General features: G+C 38.2%; 1 protein-coding gene and 1 long non-coding RNA gene across 3 annotated transcripts; both read right to left on the bottom strand.

Annotated features, from left to right (window-relative positions):
• Window positions 1-564: 564 nt before the first annotated feature.
• LOC131249200 (uncharacterized) lies at window positions 565-3724 on the bottom strand. The gene is made up of 2 exons (XM_058249824.1): window positions 2920-3724; window positions 565-1271 (listed from the first exon to the last, which is right to left on the bottom strand). The coding sequence occupies exons 1-2, from the start codon at window positions 3026-3028 to the stop codon at window positions 742-744; spliced, it is 639 nt and encodes a 212-aa protein (XP_058105807.1). The 5' UTR covers window positions 3029-3724; the 3' UTR covers window positions 565-741.
• Window positions 3725-6914: 3190 nt separating this feature from the next.
• Window positions 6915-15413, bottom strand: LOC131249201 (uncharacterized). 2 transcript variants are annotated; one of them, XR_009172716.1, is made up of 9 exons: window positions 15211-15413; window positions 14835-14952; window positions 14448-14626; window positions 12280-13458; window positions 10745-11038; window positions 9084-10638; window positions 8551-8634; window positions 7274-7415; window positions 6915-7006 (listed from the first exon to the last, which is right to left on the bottom strand). It is a non-coding gene; the product is annotated as an uncharacterized LOC131249201 (long non-coding RNA). The 2 variants fall into 2 exon arrangements; XR_009172715.1 differs by lacking the exons at window positions 6915-7006; window positions 7274-7415 and having other exon boundaries at window positions 8214-8634; window positions 12280-13220.
• Window positions 15414-23856: the final 8443 nt, after the last annotated feature.

Genomic DNA, 23856 nt, shown 5'->3' with positions numbered 1-23856 from the left:
CATAAATCTAGTTTGGAGATGATAAGCCTTTAGTCTATATAACTTGTACTCAATTATACAAATGTAAGTGACCAATGGACGCACGTCAAGGAACCATCCATGATATTCCAGCACACTAACGCGGGGTGAGGTGAAGACATACTGACACCAAGTTGGGCCCAATGATGGAGACCATCCATCGTGACTCCAAGTCAATCACCTCAAAAGATGATTATATAAGTGAAGGTATCATGACCGTTGAGATCCATAGACCACAACTCTTCCTTTATCCATGGCCATTGTGTCCAATGTCAAAAGTGTTCAAGACTCGTAAATAAAACCTCATAAATCCATAAAAATGATGAATATGATCCACACATAAACAAATCCATATATGAATGAATAAAGATAAAAATAATCTATTTTTATAATGATGCAATTGATAATCTAATTGTTTTGGGATATCATCTGTGGGCCATATGCCCAATAGATTAATGGTCTAGCGACACACATGTTACACATTCAACTCTTGGAAGAATTTTAGATGTAATCCAAGCTTTCACCCTGGATTTGAAACCCCCATTTACTTTATAGTGCCAAACATATTAGGAGATTTAAAATCCCCTCAAACTCCTCCAAATCCATGGTGCCAAACAACCCATTAGGACTTCAAAGGCATCCCAGCTATAATAATAATAAAAACATGCAATGAGGAAACAACATAATCAAATAAAAGATAAGCTAAGCTCACTCCTCGATTTTCTATTGCCATTTAACATAGTACACTGCATAAATCCCAAGTGCCAGCCCAACCATGGTAGTTACTACCATATTCACATTCAATCCTCTAATCCAATTCAATCCAGTAGGGAAGCTACCTTCACAATACTTACAACATTCTTTGAACGGCACAGGTTGATTTTGTCTGTCGATTGCATACCCAGTTTTTAGCATAGGTTGATCTTCTATATCGATTGGAATACAAGGCCCAGATTTCAGCATTGATTGATCTTGTATATCGATTGGATGTCCACCTTTTTGATCCAGCATAGATTCTTTTTTCTGTGGAAGTTGATCTTGTACGCCCGTTTGAGTGGTCATTTTTGGTATGATCAAGGAAACAATTCCATTCTTGAACTCTACAGATGATATCTTGCTCAAGTTACAGTAATCAGGCACAGTGAATTCGTAGGAGAAACGAATCCAATTGTTACCCTGGATTGGGCGTTCCCCACTGATCTTCATCTTGCGAAATTCATTGAGTTCGATTGTCAGTTGCTCTTTCTTGAATCCTGCATCCAAGAAGCCATTGATATAAGATTATTAATGGCATTTTGTTCCAAAATACTCAACCAAAAGGACCCAAAACATAAATAAAAGAATGGATAGGCTAATGATGTGTTGGGCTTACATGGTCCATCAAATATTTGGGCCTGAAATCGACAGTAGGCATTGCACTATTTATTGTTACGGACCCAGAGCCAGCGATGTGGGTGAGACTCTGACCGTAGGGGCCCACCTCAATGTATGCATTGTATATCATTTATCTGGTTTTTTAAGCTTATTTTAGACCATGGTTCCTAAAGTGAAGCAGATACAAATTTCAAGTGGAATACATCACAGGAAAAAGTGGACAATGTTCATTGAAAACCTTTTGTGGGTTGGCCGCAAAAGTTTTAGATCATGCTGATATTCGTTTTTCCTTTCATCCAGATATTAATTATGCACTTATCAATTGATTGGATGGTCAATAAACATTAGGATCGATGCTAGGGAACTTTTAATAGTGACAATTCAATGACCAATGTTTCTCATGGTGTGGTCTACTTGAACTTGTATGGGCTTCATTTTTAGCCTTAAAATAAGGTGGAAAATATGTGGATAGTATGGATATGCAATTCATACATCGAGATAAGCCCTAAGGTCAGAGTGTCACCCACATCGCTAGTTCTCGAGTCTCACCTAAGTTTGCCTCAAGCTGACCCTAAGCCATATGTCATTACGAGTGAAACTCTAAGGGCCTGTTTGGACGGGTGGATTGGAAGGGATTGGATGGTAATGGAAGGGATTGGAAGTTAAATCTTGGGATTGGTTGGGCGTACCAAACAGACTGGGTGATCTAATCCCGGGATATAGCAATCCCATAGATCTTAAGACAATCCACTGACAACACCATCATCACCTTTAAATTCCATCCAATCCACCCTAATCCGTTCAAATTTGCCTGGGACGTGTTTGGCTCGCGCGATTGGAAGGGATGGGAAGGTTTAATCCCGAGATTGGTTGGGGGTGCCAAACAGGCTCAATATAGCAATCCGGCAATATAGCAATCCCGTGGATCTTAAGACAATCCACTGACAACACCATCATTACCTTGAAATCCATGCCATCCACAATAATACCATTCAATCCCTTCCAATCCACCCGTCCAAGCGGGCCCTAATTGGCATTGTGCATTTTGATGCACTTCCAATAAAAAGCTAACAGTCAAAAACTTGGGGAAAAAAAAAAACTCAACAAAATAATAATAATAATAATAAATAATAAATAAAAGACCCTATGGTGCTTTATGTGTAACCTGAATCCATAATTTTAGGGTCTATGACTTTTAACCCCCTAAATAAAATGTACCACAAGGCCTGCATAAAAATGGTTTGATGATCAGAACCGATCACACATACCTGTACGAAGGGAAAACATAAATATCAGCTTGATCCAAAACTTCTGTAGCCCCCCAAGAGGCTTTCAACGGTAGGCATTCAATCCCCAATATTTCCTGTGGTGTGGTCCACTCAAGCCTTCCATCTGTCTCTTTTTGGGGCTCATGCCATAAAATAATTTTCCAAAATGGATGGATGGCATGGATAAAACAAATACTTAAAGTGGGTCCTACTAGTTGGAAAAAAAAAAAAAAAGCAACTTAAGATGTCCAAACGTTACCTGGCACACTGACGAAGATGGTATCGTGTCCTTCCTCTCGGACCCAATCGGTCAAGGGCTCGAAATCATGGTAAGAGCGGTCCGTATCTTTTTTATCTTCTTTTCCCATTGTAGTACTCGTTTGGGATTAGGATACCAAGAGAACTCGAGGCAAGAACTTGCATCGATTTATACAGATAGTTATGTGGACGCGTTTGGATGGCAAAATTCGGTTTGGGTTCTTTTGAAAGGCAAGAAAGGAAAAACTGTGATTTGGGTTTTCTTCCAAATGAATATTCTTTTAGTGTTTAATGGAGTTTTGTATTGATTCGATGATGCTTTGGTGGTGGTGTTGTGATCACCTCTTGGTTGAGCAAATGTGAAAATTCCTTTTGTTTTTTTTTTTCTTTTTTAAAAGGGTGAGTTGATGGAGCGATTTGCGGGGCCCACATCTTTGCACTGTGGCAAGTGGGGGCCATGGTTCGGTGATCTAGGCCATTGGCCCAATTGGATGGAACTCGCTCCAAAAATTGCCCTGATTGGAGGATCTTGATTTCTCATATTAGGGACCATTTTTTTTCTCAATCGTCCCTGGGTTTCTCTTTTTAACAGGTCTGATCATTGGGTGGGCCATGTTAGGATATCTTCCCTGTGGTAGCTGACATAGGGATGAACATGATGAGCTCGATCACCGTCTTCCTAAGCGGATAACTAATATGAATCCACGGAGCTTTCTCTGGACTCCCATGGAGATGCCTCGAATCCATAAGGCAAAATAAGAAAATAGAAATAAATTCTAAAAATTTAAAATAAATTGGTTGGTACTTGTCTTTTTTTATTATGTGTCCGAGTTTAAAAAAACCCTCCAAAATTCGTAATTATAAAAAATAGCAAAAAGTCTAACTCTAATAAAAATCTTAATTCTAAGCAAAACTCTTCTAAAACTTTTTTTTTTAAAATAAAAATTTTAAATAAACTTTTACTAGAAGAGTCCTAACACGATTAAAGTTGTTTCTCTTTTTTTCTTTTTTTTTATTAAAAAAAAAACTAAATCTCTAAAAATAAGAAATTATTAAAAAATCAGAATTACTAAAAATATTAATTTTCCTTAAATTTTCATTTTTAGCTAACAGCACGCATTTATGCAACCCATTTTGTGAGTTAGTTTACCTTGGATAGCCCATTTACCTAAGATCGATAGGTTGTTTGCCCCATAATGATACCCAAATCAAAAGTTATAGTCAATTTATGATTCACCCTCTTTTGATCCAACCATGCTAGGAATGTATTTATGCCACACCCTACATCAGTGGCCTACATGCACGTGACTGTTGTGTAGACTCTTCATAACGGGGTGACCCACAAGAAGTTGTTAGAATAATAAATATGGATAATCCATTTCCTAGCCATTAAAAAGTGGTTAGCTTCATTCAATCAAAACGATTACTTGGGGGGATTGATCCTGAAAAGTGGGCTCCACATGATGGAGAGTCTAGATCATGGACATGTCATTTTCTATTATAATAAACATGGGTCATCCATATTCCATCAATTGGTTCATTATATCAAAGTGAGTTGGGAATCAAAGGTGAAGCGTCATGGATGGTCCACATCATCAATTGGACTTATATTTAGAAGTGTACACGAACCAAGCTAGCTTGGTTAGCTCGCTCGAATTGACTTGAAAAAGCTCAATTTGATTCAGTTCGAATCTGAGTTCAAGTCAAGTTGAGCTGATTTTTTTAGCTTGAAAATGAGTTCAAGCCGAGTTCGAGTTGGTCCCAACTCGACTCGACTCGGATCGAACCAGTTCGATGACTCGGTTACTTTGATATTGATGTTGCTCACCAAGTGTTTGTTGAAATAACTCAACGAGTGTGGCTGGTGGCAAGGAAGGTATGCTTATAAAATAAATACCCTTTTTTTCTTGATTTTCATGTTACTTAGAAGATGCTTGATAAAATGCCTTAAAAACAATTTCTGTTGTTTTACTAAAACAGTGGGATTTTGAACGTGCAGTCCAAGTGTTTGTGAAAATGCTACACAGACGAACTCGGCTCAATCTTGGCTCGAACTAGCCTAAGCTGCTGACTAAACCGAGCTGAGCTGGCCAGTCAGGCTAGAGGACCAAGTCGAGCCGAGTCGAGGTCAGGCCAGTTCAACTTGATTCAACTCAATGTACACCCCTACTTATGTTAGAATCAATATGAATCTTCCATTATGCTATTCATTTATCGGATGGTTCAAATCATCTTATCAAACTACATCTAAGAGTGATGAGCAATCAAAGGGGAGACAAACATGATGGATAGTCTAGACCAAATATTGAGACTTCTCTATCATATTTGATATGGATCATCAGTTTCCTTGGTAGTTGATCATATGATTAGAAACATCCGATCGAAGAGACCGTTGAGAATGATGAGCAATCAATCAATGGTGGGCTCCAAATGATAGATGGCCCCGATGTATTAAGTGTACTTAATTGACTAAATACAAAGAAATATGAACTAAACTCAAGAGCAGGTGGATCATACCAATATACAAATCCTTATTTCATTCATTCAAGTAGATTGTATAGTTGTATGGCCCAAATCATAGTAAGTAAACTTTCCAGTTAAAATTATAAATGTTCATGGATGTTATCTTGAAATAAAGATGTGCATACTAACTATAAGTTTTGGTGAATATATTAGTAAGTTGATTTTGAAATCAAATATACAGTGTTGCTATCAACATTTTATAAATAGAAATCTCATGAATGAAGTGACAACCGACTTCAATATACTTTTATTGCCATCATTTTCGAATGGTGTGTTAAAATTGAAATTGTGGCTTCAATTCAAACCGAACAACAATAACCTCAAGCACCAAGATAGGCAGACACATGTATGACCGAGATCAGATGAGATCGGTTGTTTATTCAGCCACTTACTCAATGTATAAATAAGATCAGGCGATATTCAGGGGGTGGGGTTTATCCTCTGATGATGGGTTGCACATTTGATTTTCGTACAAAAGGACTTTTAGATAGAGATAAATAGAAATGAGAAAAGGATTTTTACAATCGGTTGTGGAGAATAGTTGTAAAATACCTTTCCGAATGATGAACTGAATCCAGCGTGCGAGCGTAGACTCAAATTACAGTTAAATTTACCAGTTACTTGATTAACACTACATATTACACTACAGAATATAAACAGCAGGCTGAAAAGTAAAAAATTACACTAAAAAATGTAATTTACTTAGCAAGAAAAGTAAAGAATTACATTCTGGAAAGTAAATAGACTGGTAATTAAAAGGATAATTTGAAAAATACATTTGGTTTGTTTAGGTTGATATGAGACAATTTTTCTTGCTGAATTCTTTTGCTATTTATAACTTTGATTTACCCATCTAGATCCTTCCCATGATCTGACGGTTACTATAACCATTCACCAATACTTAGCTTCCTCTGTTTCTCTTTTTGCCATCTGTCATGCAATTTCTTTCACAGGATTACCTCTTTGTCAGTCGCTCAAACAATGACACGACACTGCTTGATACACTCCAAGTACTATTATCCAGAAATCTTTTTGCCACTAACAGAAAACTAGACAAAAGCTACGGATTTAATACGCAGCTATAGATATAGAGCTACAGCTTTAATCAGTATCACGACCGTCGTCATTGGTGCCAAGCTAATATGTCTAAAACCTATGGTTACTGATTTAACTTGTAGCCACGGATCACAATAGCTACAGATATAATCCGTAGCAACTATTTCTGTAGCCAAAACTCTTTCCAGCTACGGATAGTATTGTGCTATAAGTATCGTTGGATCCGTAGCATTATACCAAATTTAATAGACTCAACGGTTGTCAGATTACCAGCTACAGTCAATATTCATAGCTATTAACTACATAAAAAAACATTTAATCATTCATTCATTCAATAATGAATCAATTACAATCCTTCATTCAACATGACAAAAAACTTAACATTCAAAAACCTTTCTTTCCAATGCACAAGAAACAAAGAAACAGAGTTCTGTTGATTTGATTTGTCTTGACTTTTAACACCATCTGAAATGCAGTGATGCCATTCTCCTTACCAGCAACCTGCAATGCTAAAATCACAGGTTATAATTTGCATGTTTTGTTTAGGAAGTTAGACTTTAAGCACCACAATTAGACCACGATTGGGTTTCATTCACCCATATTGTTAATAGAACCGGGCTTGTTGCACCGGGGACGTTTCCACTCCAAGGTATTCAGCCATCGGGTGAACGCTATGAGGAATGACATCAATCACCAAATCACCAATCATGATTTCCCAAAAACTCGGCAAATGTTGAAAGATAAAGCTATCAGGAAACAGGATTATGGTAGCTTACATGAAACATATCCCAATCAGGCTGCATGAATTCTCCAAGGAAAAAGGTGTTGTAGGCAACAGATGCAATGTGGATTGTATGTGACGCTGGGACTCTCGGCCAAAAATCATCAGATGCTCTTATCACAGCAGTCGTCTTTGAGCTATATGCCAAGAAATGAAACATCAAATTAAGTATAATTCCTTCTTTTTTTTTCAAATGAAAGCTCAAGTATTTTTAGACTAAAACCACACCTCTCCATAAATTGAGTTTGCATTGAATAATCAATCTTTCTTCCATTCAAATTAAATAAATTAACAATTAAAGAAGATCTTACCGAAAGCCGTGAAATAAATGAATGAGAACATCAAATTTTCAGATCCAACCGCCATGCACCCAAATATAGAAGAATTGTTCTGCATGTATGACAACAACATATGTTTGAATCTGAAATATGCAACTCCAATCCTCCCACATGCAAATCCACCTGAAAGAATACTTGAGCAATCAATACAGGAATGTACTAGTAAAATCATAAAACCAAAGATACTCAACAACTTATAACTTCTATTCAGAAAATAAAATTCACTAACTTGGAAAACAAAACAAATTGAATCAAGCAACAAGCATAAACACAAGTAAATATGACTAACCATCCACGTCCAACTAATCCAAGTCATCCAGCATGCACCTATTCTGCCCATGAGTATGTGTATCAAAGCCAAAACAGGTGGAAGTGTATAGACCAGCATCCAAAACATTGCAATGTTGTGTACTTTATTCTGTGTTGTGGACCCAACTTTTTTTTTTCATCTGATGCCCATTCATCAAAGAAACAACGGATGATATTAAAGAAACTCAATTAATTGTGTCGACTTTCAACAAACATCAGTGTTTTCTAAACCTAAATGAAGCTAAACAAGCAGAAAGGAACTTTGCTAGCATGGTGCATGACTAACTTACGGATTCCGATGACTGGGCCTTGCATGTGTTCCTAGTGATTTATACAATTTGGCAACATACACAAGACTCTCAAGTGGCAAACTCAGAAATTCTGCATTGCCAGCTGTAATAGGTCATGAGAATCAAGGCCCAATAAGTAGGGAACTTTGCTAGCTTGGTGCATGACCTGTGCAGTGCAGATGCTGCCTCATAGAACTGTCTCCTAGCATCCAATTCTTCTGGACAATCATTCTTGAAGCTGATGCCCAAGGATTATTATTTGTTAACAGCTATAAAGAAGATACAGTTCAAAACCCCAACTGAATTAGAATTTCAAGTCTCTGTGTGGCAAATACCTTACACAAATATCCAAGCATCTGAGTTGGGTACTCCAGTTTTACCAAATGATCCAATTATTGTAGATTGTCCATATCTATCATCTATATCAGGAAAAAAAAATTGTTGGTACTCCTTGTTAAGCTACAAAACAAGAACAAAAAGGACTGAATCACAATATTTGCCCCATGTGGCATAAATGGAACAGAAGTCTTCATCAAGGATTTTATTAACATTTTTTAATTACAAGAACACAAATACTGGCATGTCAGAGTATTTTCCAGCAGCAGCAGAGGACCCACGACTTCAGGTTCCATTCCCTCCAGCTTCCCTTGAAACTGGTCTACCCAATGAAGACGGAATTCACAGAATTTCGTCTTCATTGGGTAGTTGAATTCAACCTCTATGTTGATGTAGCCGAATTCATAGAATTTCTAGAATTCTAATAGAACCTTCGTAGATTTTCTGAATTTATATAGTTTTGTGAACCAGGTGGAAACATAACAAGAAAGATAAGAAGCAGAGAGCCATCTAATCCTGGTGGCCAGTTTACCTCCGCTTCTGTACACAAATTCGATGATCAAGACCGTTGATCTTGATCTTTCATGCAGGAGATAGAGACCCATTTCAAGTTTTTGACCGTTGGGAAACAGGGCAGGAATGTAAGGTTTAGAATTGTCCAGAGACCTGAAAGACAGTGATATTACTTTTGTATGATAGTGGTATTGGTGTGGCTTTGGGAAGGCTAGCAAATGCAAACTAAGACTAGTGTATATTAACATTGCAATAGACATTTCTGAGTAACATTTGTTAGCTATAACTCTAACCACATTTCACCTGAAGAAATCATTATCCTTCATGTCTATCTTATTTGTTGGATTCAAATCTTCCATTTGCATTAAGGGCCTACCATTGGCAAAAAAGGGACAGCATTTGATGGAAAAAATGGAAGGGCCATGATGCATTCGGATGCGACAATGTCCTGTTGCAGCATGTCCATGCCAGTGGGCCCACAGTGGTAATTGTCACATGATGCACTCTTATGTCTGCTACAGAACACTTCTTTATAACCCAAACATTGATCCATAGTTTCTGACAAAATCAGCATGTGAAATACCCGGTAGCTGTTGGGTCCATCACCAACCAGTCCAAGCTCAGCCAAATAAGGCCTGGCACAACCATTGGGGCATCCAGTTACCACTATTACTACTGACTCATTGTACTTGAGGCCAACCTATAACAACAAAACACCATTTTCAAGCGTCTGGGCGACCCTATGGAAAAACAGGTTTGATGCCTATTTTCTGCTCGTTTTGAATTACATGATAATATTTACATCTAAGTTAAACACACCCACATGCCACACCAAGGATTGACTATAAGGCCTCTAACCCCATTGGAAGAATTCAACAATGCATAGTTAAATAGTTAAAAGAAACAGATGAAACAATCGAAGAAGATCCAGATTTTACCTGTGGAGCTTTATCCAGTCCTTGATGACCACTGAGCGATCACTATTTCAAAACTGTGTTACTTTCACATAACAATGGTTGTGAGGCCCTCGCCAATTCCTCATCATCATTGACAATGTATTATATATAAAAAGGTCATTAATCACGACAACCAAGGAGTAATAACAGTACCATCTCTAATAAAAGAATTCTTGGGTATTTTTAGATCTCTATTTTTATAGGGTCATTGGTATAACCACCTATATGCAGCCCATAAATCAGATGGATATGATAGTATGATAGTCTGGTGATAGCTTCTCTTAACCCAGGGCTGGCTTCAGCCTGGACTCTAAACTGGCAAGGTCAAGCTGTCAGGAAGGTCCTATTAAAATTTTGTTTTTGCTTGGCCTGGGCCTGGCTCATTGACAGTCCTACATGTGACCAGCAGGCAACAAATGGATGTGCGTATTTGAATGCGAAGACATACTATATTTCACAGCATAAGAAACAGGAGAATAGAACTTACTCCTTAATGGATTCTTTGATCTTTTCAACGTATTGGTTAGTTCCAATGATATCCTCAAGATACTCAAGAAACCCTTCATCGTGAGGGCCTTGGGCCTTTGGCTTCATTAGAGAAATTTGCTCGACCTCAACCTGAAATTTCAATGATAAAGAAATTGAAAGTGAAGATAGATTTTGACAGTATGATATTTTTTTCACAAATAAATAGGCTTTTTTCAGCCATCAGCCCATCACCCACCTGAAGAATCAAAAACCGATTGTTGTCCAAGTCCACTCCTTTTCCTTTCATTAGATAACCTTTTTACATATGTCGAATGCGATGAACAGATATACCTGTAACACTTGCCATAGATAAAATGAAGAAAGTAAATTCATAACCCTCCAGCTTGGGTGACTGCCCATACATATTGTGGCCCAAACAAACTGATGACAGGATCATTAAAACCATAGGCCCCACTGCTCAAACTGTTGAAGACTCCGCTTCCTAGAGGGCTGGATTCAAATGTGGGTGCACAGTATACCTAGCTCATCCCTGAAAGTTAATATCAGCCATGAGCTAAATTCTTGAAAACAACAATTACAACTAATGATCTAAATTCTTGAAAACTTAAGAAGAAGAAGAAGAAGAAGAAGAAGAAGAAGAAGAAAAGGAGGAGGAGGAGGAGGAGGAGGAGGAGGAGGAGCAGCAGCAGCAGCAGAAGAAGAAGAAGAAGAAGAAGGAGGAGAAGAAGAAGAAGGAGAAGAAGAAGAAGAAGAACCCCCACAAATTCTACCCATCTAAATATGGTATATGAATTTAGCAATTTAAAATGTGGACATGAAAAAAGTAATAGTTATTTTAATCAACATAGTTCGAAAATGAACAACGTTCTTTTAATTAAGCAAATAAAATTTCAGCTTTCAAGACCAACTGCTACTTGTCTACAATACCATAGCTTTCAGGATTAATAGCCACTTTCAGGAATAATTTACACACCAATCCATACCTCAAGTGGTAGACTGAATGAAAATAACCTCAATTCCCAAGTAGGGTGTGGCTAACAGTGGGGGTATGTGTACTAATGCATTAACTAATTTTATTTTATTTTTTAAATTAGTCTAAAAGACTGTTAAGGATTTCAAATAAGTGGAAGACTCAAAAGGAGTGTAGAGATATTTGAAGATTCTATTATAAATAAGGAGTGTAGAGATATTTGAAGATTCTATTATAAATAAGGTGTAGATATTTGAAGATTCTATTATAAATGTCATCATTTAGATGGGTTTCGAGAAGATATGATGCACCATACCATGGTATTATATTGGGTTGGTTTTCACCCTTAATCTATAGTTGCCTAAATTGCCAAATCTGTACTTTTCTTTGTCATCTCAAAATTACATCCTCCCAAAACAGAAATGCTCACTGATCAAGTTGCCATGGCCTGAAATTTTAAAAATTAAATTAAATTAAATTAAAAAATTAAAAAATTTAAAAAAAATTATTTAAAAAAAAAAAAAAAAAAAAAAACTGTTTTAAGGAACTGTTAAGATGTTATCACCTAAAAAACTGGAATACGAAGTCTAAGAAAATGTATAAAGTGGTTAGGATTGTTCAACCGATTTGATCTTGGTCTTGTGACTTGAGAACAGTGGGCTGCACAATTAGTTGGTTTTATTTGGGCATACATATGACACATACAATTTCTGAGTGCATCTGTATCAGCTTGTCTTCTTTTCTTTTTTCTTTTTGATTTTTGATCAGTAGAATCATGTGATATAGAAGAAGAAACTAACCTGTGTTCCCTTCTCAAGTAAGTGAACTGCAAAAGATGAGACTCTAAACCGAATCTTCACACAGGGCCGCATAAAGACATAGAACACGAACCATTAGCAAAAAATCTAAATATCTCTTTCTTTTCGGCAAAACTTATGTACTACCTAAACAATTTTAATGATTTTCTTTTACCTGTCAATATTGCCTTTACAAACTGATATTTGGTCAACCGATAAACACTACTTAATAGTTTTGGAAGTGCAAAACCCGATCCTAGCAACATACAGTTGCAGAAGTACAATTTTGAATTCTAAATATGATGGTTACATTTCATGTTGTTCAAATTGTCTATGTTAACATTCCAGCTTCTGTAGATTTCAGTTACTCCATCTTTTATGTAGTTGGTATCTAGGATTGCCTTGAGTCTTTTTCTTTTTATTACCCAAGGTAAAATTGTTGTTTTTTTGTTGCTTAATAGTGACTGAACTTACTAATCTGTTACACTAATACTAGTAAAGGGGTTGTGTACCAGTAAGACACATTAGGTAGGAACAGTTGTCTAACAGACATTAACCTTCCTTTTCTACATGAGCTCTTAGAGCCAACCATAACAGAGTTCAGATTTAGAAGTGGGAGCACCTTGATCTTACATATGATAAGAAGTATTGATACTTAGAGCAATGTGTTGGAACATCCTAGCTATCATCAGGTAGGCACCGCCTTATTGATGACCAGGCCAAAAAATCAGGCTGGCAACTCATCAGGTGAGCCCAAGGTTTTGAATAACAATATCCGTGGGCGTATCGGTTGCGCCAACAAACAATACGATACTGGGCATAGTGGACCCATTTGTTTTCCTGGATTATTGCCTTTGCCTGTCACAATCATAGTTGACATATATACATACAAGACTTCCTAGGTTCTATGGAGTAGTCCTTGGGAGGGGCATTTCTGGAGTAACCTACACAACAAAACAAGCAAAACTACTGAAAAATAGAAATCAAATAAAAGTAAGCATTCCTGAAGAATATCCATTGCCATTTCAGGGATGGAGAAAAAAGTCACAATAAACATAAGAAACAGCGCACATTCAGGTACAAACATCATCTATAAAAATTCAAAACATAAATGCATACCTCCCAAAGTGATTGCTCAATGTAACCAGCTGTTATGAGGTTCGAAACAAACAGCAACAATATCTAGCATGTTTGAGTAAACAAATCACATGGATATGGAATTCTAGAATTTGGAATTTCAAAATTGATGCAAGTAAACAAGTGCCCAGTTTAAGGCAACATCTGTGCATGTCAAGAGACTACGATATAAAAGCCAGTAATGTGATTGCCATTAGGTCCACCCATTAATAAAATATTATTCGCCTAGCTAAAGACAACCTATGTTAGAAATCAAAGATAAACCTATCTATGAGACGAGAAAAAACCATCTGACCTGAAGCAATCATGTCATATTTGGGCTAGGGACTACTGTTGAGAACTTAGGGTGGACAGCCTATGTTAGAAATCAAAGATAAACCTATCTACCAGACGAGAGAAAACCATCCAACCTGAAGCACTGGTGCTATATTTGGGCTAGGGACTACTTTTGAGAACCTAGGGTGGCTTGGCACTCATCTAGCTAGACCGCTAGAGTGACTAGGGTAACACGGGGACAAGACTTCTTTGCCTCTCCTATTTTTTTTTTGTTTTTGCTGTTCTTTTTTTTATCAATAAGAACAAGGAAAACAACTTTCAGAAAAAAAAAACAAAAAAAGAAAGGAAGGAAGAAAAATCATTTACTCATTTAAAAAAGTTTCCATTGCATCAACATTTAACCAATGCAATTGATCATCTAAATATATGCGAGCTGAATTGCAAAATCATATAGATAAGAAACCTGAGGTGTAGATGGAATTTGGTCATGGTATATCACAATGATGTAGAATGCATTAGATGAAATAACACTTTCTCATGACTCGTTGAATATCACATAGCATGAACAAGGCTCGCATTTCCAAACAGCAGTGGCTCTGAAGGATCCATGAGCACCATGAACCTTCTTTATAAAATAAAAGTAAAAATAAAAAAGATCTGTAAACATTATTGAAACTATAACAGAAAAAAGGGATAAAGGTTGAAATTCCTCTGTTACTACTTAAACATGAATAACAAAGGAATCTTTTAATAGGCACCTGTTGATGGACATCAGTCATGGACATTGTCAAATGTAGAAACAACTTGGTTGTTGCTATGCTGAAGCCTATCCTCAAGGAGATTTATTATGTCAAATATCTCATTGCTATCTGAGGGGATATATCTGGAGACCAAGTCAAGTAAAAGACACTGAGCCCATTCACTGAAGTCCCTAATCCTGTGAAAGCACCAGGTAATTTAGATGGTGATAGTATATTTTGGTGAGCCATTTTATACATGAAGAATACTTTATTATATAACTCAATCTGAATGACAGAAGATTGAAATCCAAAATGACCTATACTTTTGCAGCACGAAATTAGCAGGAATGGCGGCATGATAAATCCTACTTAAAAAGAATAGCAAGAGTCTAATTTCGTAATCACCTTGACAAAACCGAGCTCGTAAATTACGATCGCCATCCAAAACTGGGGCCTACGATCGCCAACATTCTTGCATAAAACACATGCATGGGGCATCTTTGAGTGAATCCAAACTGCACAACTTGAGACCAAAATCGCTCTTTCAAATCTGGAAGGTGAAATCACTAATTCTAAAAATTCTCAAATTCCCAAAATCCTAAAATCCCCAATTTGTAAAATCAGAAAAACCCAAATTCAGGTCCACATTCGAATTGGAAATCCGCAAATTACTAAATCCCCAAATTCATAAATCAACATTGAGATTGAGAGAGATTGAGAGGGAGAGAGAGAGAGAGAGAGAGAGAGAGAGAGAGAGAGAGAGAGAGAGAGAGAGAGAGACCTCGCGTTCGTGAATCTAATTCAATCGAGCTTCAGAGAGAGAGAGAGAAGGGGAGGTCGTGATTGAGAGAGGAATGAAGGTGGTGCGTGGATAGGGAGGGCCTTGGACCACCGCTCGGCCAAACGAGGATGGGCAGGGAGAGAGATGGGGAGTTGATGATTTTTCTCTGGAGTCGAGATGGAGAGATTGAGAGAGATGGGGAGTCGAGATGGAGAGAGACTGAGAGAGAGAGAGAGAGAGAGAGGATTGACAGAAAGGAGCGAGGGCTACTTTTGTGGGCGCTGGAATGAATTGTGGGCGCGAGAAAGAAATTGGGTGTTTTTTGTGCGCGCGGACGCCCACTTGAGACGAATGGTGATGTGTTAGGGGCTACGTGTGGCCTACCATAATATATTTAATTTATTTGTGTCATCCATTAAATTCAAATAATTTTGTATGGCTTTATCCCAAAAAATTTGGTAAATAAAAGGCTCACGTGGACCACACCAGAAATCAACGAAAGGCACTTAATAGCCATTGTTTCCCATGGTGTGGTCCACTTGAGCTATCAATTTAACTAATTTTTGACGTCCATACATTAAAATTAATTTCAAAATTATGGACGGCTTAGATTAAATACAAAAATTTTGATAGGCCCCATAGAACTTCTAACGGATGTGCCTTAGCTGTGGTGTGGTACAGTTTTTCAGCTATGAATAAAACCGTATTACAATAGCTACGGTTTATACTCGTAGCTAAAATCTCCAATAATCCAAAACCTCTTTTGCTTTTTTAGCCGTATACATGTATACAAATTTTTGAATATACAACGCGGATCCGCACGGATCACACGAAACTCGCCGTGATTGGTTCTAACAAGGAATGTCAATAATGGGGATAAACAACTTGGTTCTCTTATATAAACTAAATTGCTTGCAATATGGGAAGCTCATTGATTATCGTAAAATAACTACATTAATATAATTTATTTCCTACAACAATTCTTGATCCACAGGCTCACAAGTGGTATGAGGTATTGTCTTATATTCTTCTTCAACGCTTGAGACCTTCTCACATATGAGATAATAGTCGACTTGTATATGATTAATTCTCTCATGATAAATTAGATTATTTGCAATATGGGAGGTTGTTTGATCATTGCAAAATAATTACATAGTAGGCTCACTACACAACTCATTTCCTGAAATAGTTCTTGATCAAATTCCTTCTCATAAATATGTCATACATTTTAGGGGACCACGAAAGTATACGGAGATGAATCAAGCAAAGTATTCCAATTGCACAATTAAGTACAATCACAAACACTCTGAATTTAATGTGGAAAAACGCTTGCGGGAAAAAAAAAAATGGCACAAAGTGACAGTAATACACTATAAAAGTAGAAAATTACAAGAGAGATATTGCCTGATCCAAATACCCTAAATAATTGTATTTGATTACATTTTAAATATTAAATACCTTGGACATATTTGTTAGAAACTAAAGGGTCCACTTCAATAAGGAATCCTAGTAACTTGAGATTGAACTAAATTCTGTAGTAGGCCCAACCTCTAATGCATTCCTCAAGCATAGAGGCAATTGATGAAGCTTTAGAAGAAGAAAAATTCAAATAATGCTAATTGTAATTATGTGGGAAACTGCTAATTTGGTATGGTAGAACTAACGTGGAGGGCATGGGACCCACGAAAATCAGTATCAAACTTAATCTTGATTATGTGGGATTCCCTCCTTAAAATGACTTAAATCATTCCTCGGAGAAACAGGATTTACCCTCTTTTTCCCACAGCACGTTTTAGTTTCCACAATCGATGGTGTTGTTAACCAGTGATTCAAACCGTTCCAGAATTGTCCCCAATGTATACAATTACAGTACAATGTTCTTAGCTTGAACCATCTAAGACATGGGCCCACAATAATAAAACAAAAAATTAATTTGTTTAGTGATTTTTTTCTTTAGCTTTCCATGGTAATAACTTTGTGACTAAATTTTCTTTTTCTAAATATAATGTCCTTGGAAAGATACCAATGAGCTGCATATGTATTTGCCAATGACAAATGATTGGCCGCTAAATGGTTTCGTAGAATTAAATCATTTTACAAAATAAATTTAAGTCAAAATTTATTATTCTTAATCAGTTATAGTTTTTGCTATCTCTAAATATTTTAAACTTCAAATTCTGTTTAACACCCTAGATTTGGTAGTAAATTGATATATTTGAAATTCAAATAGTTGCTTTTTGTGTTTGACAACCTTAGATTTGAAGGTAAATGAAATTGCAAGCATTTCAAATCTACATTTTTTGTGTGTTCTAAAATCTAAGCAAAATGCTGAGATTTTGGTGTAATTAAGAGGAAATGCCTTTTTTTGCCTCTTTTTTAATAGTAGGAAAGTCACACATGTAACAAAGGTCTCTCTAGGCTACAAACCCATTGGACAGATGACATGCTAGCGATACCTTATAACAATCCAATTATCAGCTACAAAACTAAAATCACATCAATAGAATGATCTAAACCATCCAAACATTGGACATCAAATGAATGATTAGATACCATCAATGAGTCACTTATTTGTGATCCTTGCATTTGTGGCACACCTAAGGTTCGAAATTTTCTCTTTTTTTTTGCCATAGTAAATATTTTAATGGGCTTATTATAATTATTCTACCAAATATCACATGCATATACTAATTTAACATATGAAAGTTGATTTCATTAATCAAATCTAGTCCTATTAATATACCGAAGAATTTCAATGTCACCCTCCAAATATAAGCTTCTAAATGGAAGATTTGGATTCCAGTGCATTTTAACCAAACACAAATAATGATTCAGAATCACCTTGATTCAAATGTAATTGTGATTTGGATTCCAATGCATTACAAATCCAAGCTTCCGAATGGGCTCTTAAAGTTCAATTATGCTTAATGTTATTGTTTAAGTCATACGATTGAGTTTGAATTAGTTTAAAAGTTGTTTACTATTTTTAATAAATTTACTATTTCAAAAAAGTTACTAATTTAAGATTTAAAACTTATATAAGTAATATTAATTGTTTCGTTAGGAGGTTTTAACTATCATTTCCTATAATATTTTCTCATTTAGAGAATTTATTTTTTCTGCCTTGTAAATTCAATGCTTCCCATAGATTCAAGGCTTATCTTAAAGAAAGAAGTCATAAATCTCTTTTCCCATGCACCATTGCAATAGACCCTAACCTCACTAAAAATTTCTCAAGCCAGAACATGTATTTCAATGGTATATGAGATATATAAATGAACAACTAGCTTACATCATCATCATCATCATCATCATCATCATCGTGTTATAGACCCAAACCTTAGCCAACCTGATAGGCCAATGGGCTTGGGTCTAAGTCTGACCCAATGGGCTGACGCAGGGAAGGACGTGAGGTCAAGCACCGTCTTCATCAAGAGGATAACTATTCCGAATCCACCGAACCTCTCTGGACTCCTCACAGAGACTTCTCGAATCCACGAGGAAAGAAAGAAGAAAATAGAAATAAATTTTAATAAATTCGAAATTGATTAATCAATCAATAAAAACGAGTTCACAACCCTTTAAATAGGGGTACCAAGCAATGGGAGAGAAATCAGAATCAAACTATGACTAAAACTCCTAAAATTCGCAACTTACTATTTATAGACGGTCGTGATGTCTACTAGTGCGCAAGGTTTTCGGCCAAAAATAGTAAGTATCCTATTTGGCTTAATCAAACGAAAACTTACTATTTATAGTAAAAATGAAATTAAAATAGGGAAACGACCATCGATCTTACGATATTTTGCAAATCCGACTTGCGTAACCCGGCATAGCGGGGTTGGTTGGCTAAAGTAGCTCGTTTTACCCCAAAATCATATATTTTATGTAAGATATATAACTCATTTCGGATTGCGAAATACGTCCAATTTAAGGTCCAATGGTCTGGATCACTTCTGTCGTCGACCGGGCCTTTTCTGATCCATCCTGGGCATATAACTGTCCGCGACCCGCTCTACATCATCTCCTCCACCTCAAAAGAACTCGTCCTCGAGTTCTCGTCTTGCTCTGGTTCATGATACTCGGTCAGGTCTGCGACATTGAAAGTCCGTGAGATCGCTATGCCATCTGGAAGATCAACAACATAAGCATTGTCATTGATCTTTCGGATGATTGGTACCGGTCCAATTTTTTTATTCTTTAACTTGTTATACGTTCCGGTCAGAAATCTTTCTTTGCGTAGATGGACCATTACTTGGTCGCCCACCTCGAACACTTTTTGTCGTCGATGCTTATTCGCTTGCTCCTTATACTTTTCGTTCGAGGCATGTAACTTGGTCTGTACCTCCACATGAATGCCCATGATCCTGTCTGCCATATGTTCTGCTGCAATGTTCATACCCGAGAGCTTGGGCAGAGGGACCAAGTCTAGTGTGTGGCGAGGTACTCGTCCATAAATAACCTGGAATGGGGATTTTCCTGTCGAGTGGTTCACCATGTTGTTGAATACAAATTTCGCTTAAGACAAGGTCAAATCTCACTACTTCGGTTTTTCTCCTGAAATACATCGAAGGAGATTTTCTAACGTGCAATTCACAACCTCGGTTTGCCCGTCAGTCTGTGGGTGGTAGGCACTGCTGAACTTAAGTCGTGTATCAAATCGAGTCCATAAAGTTCGCCAAAAGTGGCCAATGAACTTCGTATCACGGTCAACAGTAATAGTCTTGGTAACCCCATGTAGCCGCACAATTTCTCTGAAGAATAGATTCGCCACGTGTGTTGCATTGAAAGTCTTCTTGCATGAAATAAAGTGCGTCATCTTGAAGAAACGATCTACTACCACGAACACTGAATTCAAGCCGCGTTATGTTCGTGGGAGACCAAACACGAAGTCTATAGATAAATCCTCTCAAGGGTCATCAGGCATGGGTAACGGGGTATAAAGGCCTGTATTATAAGATTGTCCCTTGGAGGTCTAACAAATGTAACAACGTTAGACTGCCTTTCCCACATCACGTACCAATTGCGGCCAATAATACTGTTCCTCCACAAGAGCTCGCATCTTATCTCGCCCAAGGTGTCCACCGAGGCCACCTCCATGTAGCTCTTGGATTATCTGTTCCTTTAGTGAACTGTTGGGGATGCATAATCGATTTTTCTTAAAAATGAACCCGTCTTGCATATTTAAGTCGTTGGGGTGACCTTCTTGGCATCTAACATGTGTTATTGAAGTCTTCATCGTTGGCATATATGTCTTTGAGGCACTCGAACCCGACAACTTCATTGATCATAATGACTAACAAAGTTGCACGGCGACTCAGCGCATCAGCTACTTTGTTCTGTTGCCCTAACTTATGATTTAGCACGAACACAAATTCTTTAAAAAACGAGATTCATCTAGCATGCACATGGTTAATGTTAGCTTAGTTATTAATGAATTTGAGAACTTGATGGTCCGTGTAATGTATGAATTCCCTTTGAATCAAATAATGTTGTCAGTGTCTCAGTGCCTGGACTACCGCATACAACTCGATCTCATATGTATACCACTTCTTGCGTGCATCGCTAAGTTTCTCACTGTAAAAGGCTACCGGCCTACCCTCTTGAGACAAAACTCTCCCAACCCCGACATATGAGGCATCACATTCGACTTCAAACAGTTTATCGAAGTTGAAAATTACAAGAACCAAGGTTGAGGATAATCTGCGCTTGATTTCAGCAAAGCTCCCGTCGGCTTCGTTAGTCCACTGAAACTATCCTTTCTTCATGTAATCTGTGATTGGTGACAAATGGTACTGAAATTTTTTACAAACCGACGATAGAATGTGTCATTCCATGAAAACTTCGCACTTCGTGAATATTTGTGGGATCCGGCCATTCTCTTATTGCCTTCACCTTTTCCTCATCCACCCGAATGCTCGTGGATGTTACGACAAAACTTAAAAACAATAAGTTATCAATCATGAAGCTGCACTTTTTCAAATTGAGATACAGTTTATTTTTAGTGAGCAATTGAAGGACCTTCTTGAGGTGTTCCATATGGGTGGTTTCGTTTTGACTATATATCAAAATATCATCGAAATAAACCACAACGAACCGCCTAATGAAACGTTTCAAAACTTGGTTCATCATCTCATGAATGTGCTAGGCGCATTCGAAAGACCGAAGGGCATGACCATCCATTCGTACAATCCTTCCTTGGTCTTTAAGGCCCTTTTTCAATCATCACCCGGTCGTATTCGAATCTGATAGTAGCCGCTCCTTAGGTCCAATTTAGAGAATATTTTTGCGCCCTCTAGCATGTCCAGCATATCGTCTGACCATGGTATAGGAAACCTGTATTTTATGGTGATTTTATTGATGGCCCGGCTGTCGACACACATGCACCAACTCTCAACTTTCTTTGGAGTTAATAAAGCTGGTATGACACATGGGCTCATGCTTTCTCGAATAAGACCCTTACGGATCAGTTCCTCCACTTGGCCCTGCAGAATCTCGCACTCATTCGATAATGAGGACGATTAGGTAAATTGGACCCGGGGACAAAGTCGATATGGTGTTGGATATCCCGCATGGGGGTAACCATCGGGAAGGTTATCGGGTCAAATTTCTTTGAATTCATGTAACAAGGGCCTTAGCCTCTCAGGGATGATGGTAGGCTCGAGCTCTTCCCCTTTTACAATTAATGTATAAGCCTATCCTATTTCTTTGGATTCTTCCATGAAGTCTCATATGGTTAAAAGAAAACGTCCCTCCACTTTAGAAGTTTCAAGTGGTCCCTCTGGATCCATAGGAGCCAATATGGTCTTCCGGCCGTCCTTACTGAAGATATATATGTTATCTCGCCCTTTATGAGTGGCGTCACGGTCAGATTGTCAGGGTCGACTGAGTAGTATGTGACATGCTTTCATGTCAACCACATCGCTACTACTTCATCCTTATAATATTTGTCAATTAAAAAGGATATGGTGCACCGTTCAATTACATTTGTTTCGCTAACCTTCTTAATCCAATCGATTGTATATGGGGAGGGATGACCCTCCATTTTCAATTGTAATTTTTTCACCATGACCTTGGAGACGATGTTCTCGCTGCTTCCACTATCAATGATTACGTCACAAACCTTTCGATTCACTATACACCTAGTTCGGAAGATGTTATGTCATTGTGGATGCACCTCTTTTCTTGGTGCATATAATAGCCGCCTCACGACGAGCGACTCGCCACGATCTTGCTGAACCCAACCTGATTCATCTGCCTCGTCCTCGGTAGTATGCTCCTGTTCTTCAACATTTGGATCTCCATAGGCGTTATCAGTACTTCCATCACTGATGGCGAGGTTCACCACTCTTCGCTGGGGACAAGTATTTGATAGGTGGCCCGGTTGGCTACAACGATAGCAGTTATCAAGCCTTGGCCAAGCATAGGGGTTCGGGATTCTACTTGGACCAGCAGCAGTCGATACGCCCCTTTAGGGTCTAGCTTGCCCGCTTCCCTGATCTTGGCTCTCAGACGTATGAGGTTGAGTGCATGCTCTTACGGGCTCATTTTCCTTGGGCTGTGGAGCTCCCCGGGGCGGACCTGCCGCAGCGATCTTTGCGGTAAGATAGGTCCGTGTGTTAGGACGTTCAAATTGCGCTTCCGCTCGAGTAGCCAACTTGATTGCATCATTCATCATCCAGACGGACTGCATCTGGACTCGATCCTGGATCGTCATACACAATCCACCGTTGAATCGAGCGACTTGCTGCGATTCTGTCTCGACCAAATCATTACGCGCCGCCAGGCGGTAAAGTTCTTCGGCGTATTCTCTCACCGACCGACTACCCTGTCGATAATTTTGGTATTGTTGGAATAATACCTGATCGTAATCGATAGGAAGGAATCGGGCATGTAGTAGTTGCTTCATCCGCTGCCATGTGCAGATTGATGCTTTCATCTGTCTGGTTCGTGCAAGTTGCAGTTGTTCCTACCAAGCTGAAGCTTCGCCTTTCAACTTGTAGGCCACAAGCTTGACCTTCTTTGCTTCAGGGATGTCCATATAGTCGAAAAATCGCTCAACTTTAGAAAGCCAATCGAGAAAATCATCAATGTGTAGTTGGTCATTGAAGTTAGGAATATCAACCCGCATCTTGAATTCTCGATCTGTTCGATCTACTTGATCGCCGCCTTGTTTGGAGTGTTGGAAGATTATGTCATCGATCTCCTCCTCATTGGATCCCCCTTCCTCAGGAATGACCCTTGAATGCACTGCCGGCACTATCCTGCGATCAGGGCGATTACAAGTTTCAGCAATTGGTGGTGGAGGATTACCGCCAGGAACACGGAGTTGCCCTAAGGTTTCCGCCAAGAGATCCGCTATGCGATCGATAGAAGCTTGCAGCCCTTGCATGGCTTGCCGATTCTCTTGCTGCGCTGCTTCGAAAGCTGCCGCCATTAAAGGTAAATTCTTTGAAGCACCGCCCATGGGATTGTTGCCCGACCCGTCATTAGAAGCCATCTATCCAAGGAAAAACCTCGTTTTGATACCAAATTGACACAGGGAAGGACGTGAGGTCGAGCACCGTCATCCTCAAGAGGATAACTATTCCGAATCTACGGAACCTCTCTGGACTCCTCACAGAGACTTCTTGAATCCACGAGGAA

This window comes from Magnolia sinica, chromosome 6 (genome assembly GCF_029962835.1).
Source record: "Magnolia sinica isolate HGM2019 chromosome 6, MsV1, whole genome shotgun sequence".
Taxonomy (NCBI): Eukaryota; Viridiplantae; Streptophyta; class Magnoliopsida; order Magnoliales; family Magnoliaceae; genus Magnolia; species Magnolia sinica.
This window is presented reverse-complemented; position numbering and strand designations above follow the sequence as displayed.

Coding starts and splice junctions, on each gene's coding strand:
- LOC131249200 (XM_058249824.1), bottom strand. CDS start 3,028: ATGGGAAAAGAAGATAAAAAAGATACGGACCGCTCTTACCATGATTTC. Junction 1,272..2,919: donor CATCTTCGTCAGTGTGCCAG/GTAACGTTTGGA, acceptor TCTTGGATGCAG/GATTCAAGAAAGAGCAACTG.